Raw genomic sequence first — 9,685 nt, forward strand, 5'->3', positions numbered from 1 at the left:
TCTCCTTTGGCAACACCCTCACAGACATACCCAGGATCAATACTTCCCATTCTTCAATCCAATCAAGTTGACACTCAGTATCAACCGTCACACTATACCTCATCTCAAACCCTCCTAATGGCTCCTTCTCCTACTCAGTGTCAGCACTAAAGTTCTTACAACCAGCCTGGACAACATAGTGAGACCACACCTCTATAAGAAAAATGCAAAAATTAGTAGGGCATGGTGGTATGTGCTTGTATTTCCAGCTACTCGGGAGGCTAAGGCAGGAGGATGGCTTTAGCCTGGGAGGTCAAGGATATAGAGAGCTATGAGTGCACTACTGCACTCCAGCCTAGGTGACACAGCAAGACCCTGTCTCCCAAAAAAAAAAAAAAAAAAAAAAAAAAAAAAAAAAAGGAAAGTCAGATTGAAGTGCTAATCTGAGTGATAAGAGATCAAGTTTTGTGTGAAATTTAGTGTTCAAGATGCTAAATATGTCTAGTGTATAGTTGAAATATGGTGTGGAACTCAGGAGACAAGTTGGTGCTAGAGATGTTGATTTACAAATCATTAAGTCCAGAGGGAACTGTTGAAATGTGAATAATAAATAAGTTCTTCAAAGAGGAGCTTATAGGCTGGGCGCAGTGACTCATGCCTGTATTCCTGGCACTTTGGGAGGCCAAGGCAGGAGGATGACTTGAGGCCAGGAGTTTGAGACTTGCCTGGGCAGCATAGTGAGACCCCCATTTCTACAAAAAGATGAAAAAGAATGTGGTAACATGTGCCTGTAGTCCCAGCTGCTTGGGAGGCTGAGGCGGGAGGATTGCTTGAGCCCAAGAATGTGAATGATCATACTACCTCACTGCAGTGTGGGCGACAGAGTGAGTCCTTTTCTCAAAAACAGAAACAACCAATCAACCCAGGAGTGTAAAAAGGATGTATAGACGGCTGTACCTATATTTAGAGGCCTAAAGGAAATCAGCTGAAGAGACAGATATTAGACTATTATATCTCCCTGCTTATAAAAGATAGAAGAACATTTCACTAAGGAGGAAGTGGTCTTGATGTGAAATGAATTTTTAGGATGTTTGAAGAAAGCTTGTGAGTGGTGACTGGATTGTTAATGCTTTTGCCGTTGATCCATTGGTGGTGTTGATGAGAATAACTGTGTGTGTGTGTTTTGAGATGGAGTTTAGTTCCTGTTGCCCAGGCTGGAGTGCAGTGGCATGATCTCGGCTCACCACAACCTCCACCTCCCAGATTCAAGCGATTCTCCTGCCTCAGCCTCCTGAGCAGCTGGGATTACAGGCATGTGCCACCATGCTCTGCTAATTTTATATTTTTAGTAGAGACAGAGTTTCACCATGTTGGTCAGTCTGGTCTCGAACTGCAGACCTCAGGTGATCTGCCCACCTTGGCCTCCCAAAGTGCTAGGATTACAGGTGTGAGCCACCACACCCGGCTGAGAATAATTGTTATAATAGGCTGGATACAATTTGAAAGGTATAGTTGAAGGGGAAGGTAGTAGAGTTCAGTCAATTTATTGTGCCATCTCATGAATTTGGTGGTAAAAGGAAAGACGGAAAAGGAGCTTGAAAGGACTTCAAGATTTTTTTGTTTGTTTGGGGTTAGTGATGCAGAAAGGTCTAAATAAATTTCAAGTTAGAAAAGAAGGAGCCAGCCAAGAACATGGAACTGCATCATGAGCACTGGTGGGGAGGTGTAATGTCCCTTCATTCTAGTAATAGAGTATGACAGACAGAGTGGGCATATAATTTTTATTAAACGAGAAGAATGATGCTAGGGGTAGTGGTGTATGGAAATCCTCTCAGCTATTAGGTTGCCTCCTGAGAAAGAACATTTAAGGTGTTTGGGGTTGGACTCAAGGAGAATGGAAACAGGCAGTAAGGTGAAGGTTTGTCCTTTTCAAATATTAAGCTTTTAGAATGACTAATAATTAGGATACATAATGAGTCTTTTAATGATAATATAAAGTGTGAAACGATTTTTAATGACTCACTTTGAAATACATTTGTTCTGTAGACCAGTTGCTATAATCCTGAAAATAAGATTCTTTTTTGGCCGGGCACAATAGCTCATGCCTGTAATTCCAGCACTTTGGGAGGCTGAGGTGGGTGGGTCATCTGAGGTCGGGAGTTTAAGACCAGCCTGGCCAGTGTGGTGAAACCCAGGCTCTACTGAAAATATAAAAATTAGCCAGGCGTGGTGGTGGGCGCCTGTAATCCCAGCTACTCGGGAGGCTGAGGCGGAAGAATCACTTGATCCCGGAAGGCAGAGGTGGCAGTGAGTTGAGATCGCACCATTGCATTCCAGCCTGACTGACAGAGCGAGACTCCATCAAAAAAAAAAAAAAAGATTTTTTATTTTTGTTTTTGAGGTAGGATCTGGATGTGTTGCCTAAGCTGGAGTCTAGTGGTATCATCACAGCTCACTGTAGCGTCAACTGTCGGGGCTTGATTGATTCTCCCACCTCAGCCACCTGAGTAGCTAGGACTACAGGCATGTGCCACTATACTTGGCTAATTTTTTGTAGAGATGGGATGTCACCATGTTTCCCAGGCTGTCTTGAACTACTGGGCTCAAGCAATACGCCTGCCTCAGTCTCCCAAGGTGCTGGGATTACATGTGTGAGCCATCACACCTGGCCAAAAATAAGATTCTGTTTTTGAGATGGGGTCTGGCTTTGTCACCCAGGTCTGAGTGCAGTGGCATGATCCTGGCTCTCTGCAGCCTCCGCCTCCCAGGTTCAAGGCATATCCTTCTATCTCAGCCTCCTGAGTAGCTGACACTATAAGCACTCACCACCTTGCCTAGCTAATTTTTATATTTTTTGTTGAGATGAGATTTCACCATCTTGCCCAGGCCAGTCTCAAACTCCTGAACTCAAGGGATTTGCCTGCTTTGGCCTCTCAAATTGGTGCAGGGATGCCTGGCCAAGATTCTTAACATTTATTGCTAGGATGAAACTTCTCTGAATCAGCTATAATTTGGGCGCAAGTAAAAGTGTACCATGCTTCACATTATTTTGGTAATCATTTTGCAGTAGAGAATAAAGATGCACAGTACCACTAATTATGTGCATAAACTTTCCTGTATCAGTGAAGTATTGTTATTTGTTTCTTTTTACATTATGACCTATGCTTTATAGATAAATTCACCAGTGATTAATATAAATACAAAAATGACTCTTTGTTTTCTCTTGTTTACTGTTAAGCGGAAATCAAAGAACAATCTGCAGAAGAGGATGCTGAAGCAGAAGCGGATAACAGCAAACAGCTAATTCCAGCTCTTCAGCGATCTGTGTCTGAGGAATCGGCAAACTCCCTGGTCTCTGTTGGTGTAGAAGCCAAAATCAGGTTAGAGAATGAAGGCAGCTGGATTGGATATTAGTGACAGGAATAAAACAGTGAATCAACTATAGAGAAAATTCAAGGAGTATGAGTTTAGGATGAAAATCTGGGTGGACTTTTATGATTTAGTAGCTAAATTTGAAGCTGATGCCTCTGTGTGCAATTGGGTTGAGTACATCTGTGGGCTTAGGCAGTTGTAGAACACGGCAGCACACTAGAGTTTTACTCTAGTCACCTCAGGCCAGTACAGAATATTACCAATGTGCTATTCCTGGCAGAAGACATAAATGTGAGCGTTTAGCATGATGATTAATTTTTGATACTTACCTGTAAACTTAAGTTTATACTTTTATTCCTTACCTTCTCCCCATTCATTAAAAAAGGAATCACAGGACATTATAACCTATTTTTTTTTTCTTTCTTTTTTCCCCCCACCCCACCCACACCCTCCCCTTTTTTTTTAGATGAAGTCTTGCTCTGTCACCAAGCTGGAGTGCAGTGGCGCCATCTTGGCTCCCTGCAACCTCCGACCCCCTGGTTCAAGTGATTCTTCTGCCTCAGGCTCCCGAGTAGCTGGGATTATAGGCATCACCACCATGCCCAGCTAATTTTTGTATTTTTAGTAGAGACAGGGTTTCGCCATGTTGGCCAGGATGGTCTTGATCTCCTGACTTCATGATCTGCCTGCCTTGGCTTCCCAAAGTGCTGGGATTACAGGCACGAGCCACTACACTGGGCCTGTAACCTATCATTCTGTAATTCAGCTTTGAAGTCTTAAGAGTTTTTAGACCTTGTTTGAAAAGCATGAATAAAATAATGAAATTATCCATCAGTTTAGTACTCCCATGTTCTTCCCTCCCTCCCTCTCTCCCTCCCTCCCTTCCTCCCCTCCTTCCTTCTCTCCCTTCCTCCCTCCTTCCTCTCCATCCCTTCTTCATCCTTCCTCCCTTCCTTTCCCTCCCCCTTCCTTTTCCTCTTCCTTTTCGTCCTTTCCTTTCTTTTTTTTATTTTTTAATTTATTTTTTTATTTTTTGAGGCAGGGTCTTACTCTGTTACCCAGGCTGGAGTGCAGTGGTGTGATCACAGCTCACTGCAGCCTCAACCTCCTAGGCTCAGGTGATCTTCCCACCTTAGCCTCCCAGGTAGCTGGGACTACAGGTGTGTGCCAGCATACTTGACTAATTTTTAAGTTTTTTTTTTGGTAGAGATTGGGTCTCTTTATGTTATCCAAGTTGGTCTGCAACTCCTGGGCTAAAGCAGTCCTGTCTCAGCCTCCTTAAGTGGTGGAATTACAAGCGTGAACCACTGCACCTGGCCTCTCTCATCTTCTTGAAGCATTTTCTTTCGTTTGCGTTTGGGACATCTCACTCCTCATTTTGTCTTTTGCTAGTTGCTGTGGAGACTCTACATGTTTATAATTTTGGAATTCTTAAGGATAAATCCTCAGATATCTTGTCTACTTTTTGTCTCTGTTCACCCCCTAGGAAAGAAAGCTCATTCATTCTGATAGCTGTAACCTCTGTGTGTGCCCTTAAGAGTCTCTTGTGTTCATTTCCATTACTCTTCTTTACCTGATCTCCAGACCTTTATGTCCAGTTGTCTGCTTGACATCTCCATTTGGAAGTGTGTTAGACACCTCACCCTTAACATGTCCAATACCGTGCTTGATTCTGCCTCCACCTCTGCCCCAAATCTGCTTCTCCCCAAGATTTCGTCATTTCAATAAATAATGCCAGTATTCACTCGGTTGTTTAGTCCAGAAACTTTGGAAGTTAATCCTTGATTTCTATCTTTTCTCATACCTTATAGCTCAACTTGATAACCCAAGCAACTTGTTACTGCCTTAACTTGCCTCCGATTTTGGTTGAAGTCACTGTTATCCCTTGGAAGTTGTAGTAGCCTTTTAACCAGTCTTTCTGCTTCTCTTTACCTTTCCATAGTACAATTTGTTTATAGCACAGTTGCAAAAATTATTCTAATAATTATAATCAGGTCCCCACTATCCACTCTCTTTCATGACTACTATATTTAAATTAAATATTTAAATTATATTCATAATTTCAAGTACTTACCATGTCTACAAGGTGTGATCTGTTCCTGACTGTCTCTCTCATGTCATTTGTCACTCACTGTGCTCTCACCACATTGGCCTCACTCCTTTACATGTGCTGATGGGGTTTCTGAGAGCTTTGGTGCTTGCTTTGCTTGTCTCCTGGTTTACCTCCCAGAGAGGACACCTTGCTGATAATACTATCCTCCTCTGAAGGGCCACATTTAGCTTAGTCTCAGTCAGCTCAGGAAAAAGAACATACAGTGTGAATCAAGGTAAAGAACACACTGATGTTTGTTATACTGTAGTCCTCTCCTCCTCCTCCAGTATTTTTTGGGAGGTTTGAACATTTTCAAAATAAAGGAGTAGGATGGAAAAGAAAACAGCAGCAGCTCCCACCATATTTTACATAGTAACCTGCTATTTTTTTCTTTTCTTTTTTTTTTTTTTTTTACTTTATGTTCTAGGGTACATGTGCAGGTTTGTTACATATGTTACATATGCACCCCTTAACTCGTCATTTACATTAGGTATATCTCCTAATGCTATCCCTCCCCCCTCCCCTCACTCCACAACAGGCCCCGGTGTGTGATGTTCCCCTTTCTGTTTGTGGCACTTATTATTTTCCAACAGTTCATTTGACTGTCATGTGAACTCTGAAGGCAGGCACTTTGCTGGTGGGTTTTGTTCACTGCACTGTGTCCTGCACCTAGTAGTCCCTGACAGAGATTAGGTGCTGTATAAATATTTTTTTAATGAATAATGAGTTCTAGTTGATTGAAAAACATTTAAAATTCTGCTTAAATTTTTGTAGTTTGATACTACCATAAACTTTAATTTTTACTATGTTTTCTGTAGAAATTAAAAATGGTGTAATGCATATGTGGAATTGAGAGGTACAGAATGCAGAATATTTGCTAGTTTAGAGCAGGTGCCTGAGAGCCTTCTGAAAGTATTCTGTGTCTCTGTATCCTCTAGGCCTACTTTGGGAACCCATTGTAGTTCTTAACTTCCTTGCTTGGTTCTTCTGCAGATCTTAAGGACAGAGTATGCCTGACTGACTTATCTTTTTGTCCCCTGTGAGTAGCACACTGTCACTGTTAGTCCTCATCTAATACTTGTACAAAGAATGAAAGTTAAAAGCTACTCATGAATATATGATAATTTCATTTATAATAATCATGGCCTATCAGTGGAAAAGAATAGGTTACTCAATAATTGGCTATCTACATAAAAAATATAGGTAGATTGATGCTCATACCACATGGAAACGTAACCTTGAGGTAGATTAATGAGCAATGCCATTGTTATTTATTTATCCTGGGCTATACTACCACTACCACTGTTACTTTCATTAGACAGGACAGAGTGAATGTACACTGTGAGAAGGCCAGCGTACCATAAATACAGACCTGATGTTTATTCCAAGCTCCACCACTTTTGACCTTTATTTATTCATTTTTATCTCTCTGTCCCATAGTTTCCTTAAAATAGGATGTACAGGTGGAATTTAATGAATTTTAATGGTGCAGTATATAAAATGTTCTAAATGAATCTGTAGATAATCATCCTATTACAATTAATAGGATTTTAGCAAGATTGCTAGATACAGAATCAAAATGCAAAAATCACATGTATTAAATATATTAGGACAGAGTTAAATGGTATTTTTTAGCATATTATTTTCCAGTAATATAAAATTATATGTGACTAGGATTATGTGCAAAAATGTAAGACTTTTATTTTACTAGAGAAAATTATAAAACTTTCTGGAAAGATTAAGGAACACAGACATAATAGAAATAGAATATTCACATTTTAGGGGATTCAGTATTTTAAAGATATTCTTTCCCAATTTATCTGTAGGTTCAAGAAATTTCTAATAAAAATTTCTACAGTAAATTTTACAAGCTGATTTTAATTTATATGAATATGCAAAAGACAGGATAAACCAAAGGACCCATGAAGAAGAGGAAGGATTGCTTTACTTGATACTAAGACTTTTCGTAACATGCTAGTAAATTAAGTCAGTGCTGTATTACCACAGAAATAGACAAATAGACCAGTGGATCAGAATAGGGAACCCAGATACAGATACATGCGTAATATGAACAAGTTATTTATAACAAAGGGGCATCACAAATTAGTGAGGAAGGAAGTCTCTCAACAGTTGTGTGAGAAAAATTATATGTACTTAAAAAAAAAGAAGAAAGTAGACCTAATTTATTCATGTCAACTCCAGTTATAGACATATGTGAGAAGCAAATTAATAAAAGAAGTTAATGTAGAAGAATTTCTTCATTGCTTTGGGGGTAAGGAAAGACTTTTGAAAAACAAATGGAAAGCACTAATTGTAGAAAAGGGTTGATTGGCCAGGCACAGTGGCTCATGCCTGTAATCCTAGCACTTTGGGAGGTTGAGGCAGGAGGATTGCTTGAGCCTATGAGTTCGAGACCAGCCTGGAACATGGCAAAACCTCATCTCTACACAAAATACAAAAATTAGTAGGACATGGTGGTGCTACTCAGGAGGCTGAGGTGGGAGGATCGCTTCAGTCCAGGAGGTCGAGGCTACAGTGAGCTGTGATCCTGCCACTGCACTTCTGCCTGGGTGGCAGAGTGAGACCCTATCTCAAAAAAAAGAAAACACACATGAAAAGAGGCCAGGTGTGGTGGGTTACATGCTGTAATCGCAGCCCTTTGGGAGGCTAAGGCAGGTGGATCCCTGAGGTCAGGAGTTCGAGACCAGCCTGGCCAACATGGTGAAACCCCATCTCTACTAAAAATACAAAAATTAGCTGGGCGTGGTGGCAGGTGCCTGTAATCCCAACTACTTGGGAGTCTGAGGCAGGAGAATTGCTTGAACCTGGGAGGTGGACGTTGCAGCAAGCCAAGATCGCGCCACTGCACTCCAGCCTGGGCAACAAGAGAGAAACTGCGTCTCAAAAAAAAAAAAAAAAAAAAAAAAAGAAAAGGATTGATTAATACCACTATACTTAAATTTAAAACTTTTCATGAAAAATACCGAAACGAGTAAAAAGATAAATGACAGAAAAGGGAAAAATATTTCTAAAGCATATATCTGACAAAGAACTTATGTCCATATGTATTTAAAAATGAAGCAGAACAATTCAGTAAGAAAAACCACTTCTGTAGAAGATAGTGAGCATTACTTGATTACTTGCAATAAACGTTACTTGATTATGACATATTTTTTAAACATGCTGTTGGATTTTAGTTAGGTAATATTTATCTTCCTAAGCAATATGAATTTTTGTAATATTGTAATGTCCTACTTTTGGAGACAGAATTGCACTAGCCTCGTACATGAGGCATCTTTCAGTTTTCTTATATTTTCTGGTACAATATCTGTAAGATAGGTATTGACTCCATGAAAGTTTGAAGTAACTGTCATAAAATTATGTGGGTCTGTGGGGTTTCTTACAGCAAGAGAAGTCGCTACCAGTTCAATTCAAAGATGTTTTTTTCTTTGAATATGTATTCCCTAAATTTGCTCCCAACTTCCAAATTTTTTTCTATTCAGCTGTTTCATCTGTACCAGTTTTCTCATGTTATATTTTTCTCAGAACGTATACATTTTATCTAAAATGATTCATGATACATTTATTATTTTTTAATGTTATTTTTGATTGGCAGATCCTAATTGTGCATTTATGAGTACAGTATGATGTTTCAATTCATGAATGCAAAGTGGAATGATTGAATCAAGTAAATTAACAGATCCATTACCTTGATTACCTCTCATTTGTTATGATGGGGCATTTGACATTTACTCTTAGGTTGGTGCACAAGTGATTGCGGTTTTTGCCATTACTTTTAATGCTTTAAAATATAGGTCGCCCTGCTATGTATTATATCTCAAAACCTGTTCCTCCTGTCTCAACCTTTGTATCCTTTGCACCAAACGAATAGTTATTTTAAAATATAGATCACCCTGCTCTGCAGTATATCTCAAAACCTATTCCTCCTATCTCAACCTTCGTATCCTTTGACCAACAACTTACCATTTCTTTCTTCCTGCCTTACTTTCTCTGAGTGTCTGGTTACCATCACTATACTACCAGTTCTATTAGTTCAGCTTTTTTAGATTGCGCATATAAGTGAGATCATGCAGTATTTGTCTTTCTGTGCCTGGCTTATTTCACTTAGCATAATATTCTCTAGATTCTTCTGAGTTGTTGCAAATGACAGGTCCCTCCTGCTTCTTTCTCTCTCTCTCCCCCCTCTTCTTTCCCTCTTTCTCCCCCCTCCCCCTCTCCCTC

At 40.0% G+C, this 9,685-nt stretch overlaps 1 protein-coding gene across 1 annotated transcript in view; it reads left to right on the forward strand.

The window, feature by feature from the left end:
- KMT2C (lysine (K)-specific methyltransferase 2C) overlaps positions 1–9,685 on the forward strand; it is a 241,372-nt gene that overhangs the window by 24,420 nt on the left and 207,267 nt on the right. Inside the window, exon 2 of the mRNA XM_011984319.1 lies at positions 3,218–3,359. Coding sequence (XP_011839709.1) covers positions 3,218–3,359 — 142 coding nt within the window. The remainder of the gene's footprint in view (positions 1–3,217; positions 3,360–9,685) is intronic.

This window comes from Mandrillus leucophaeus, unplaced genomic scaffold (assembly GCF_000951045.1).
Source record: "Mandrillus leucophaeus isolate KB7577 unplaced genomic scaffold, Mleu.le_1.0 Scaffold266, whole genome shotgun sequence".
Classification (NCBI taxonomy): Eukaryota; Metazoa; Chordata; class Mammalia; order Primates; family Cercopithecidae; genus Mandrillus; species Mandrillus leucophaeus.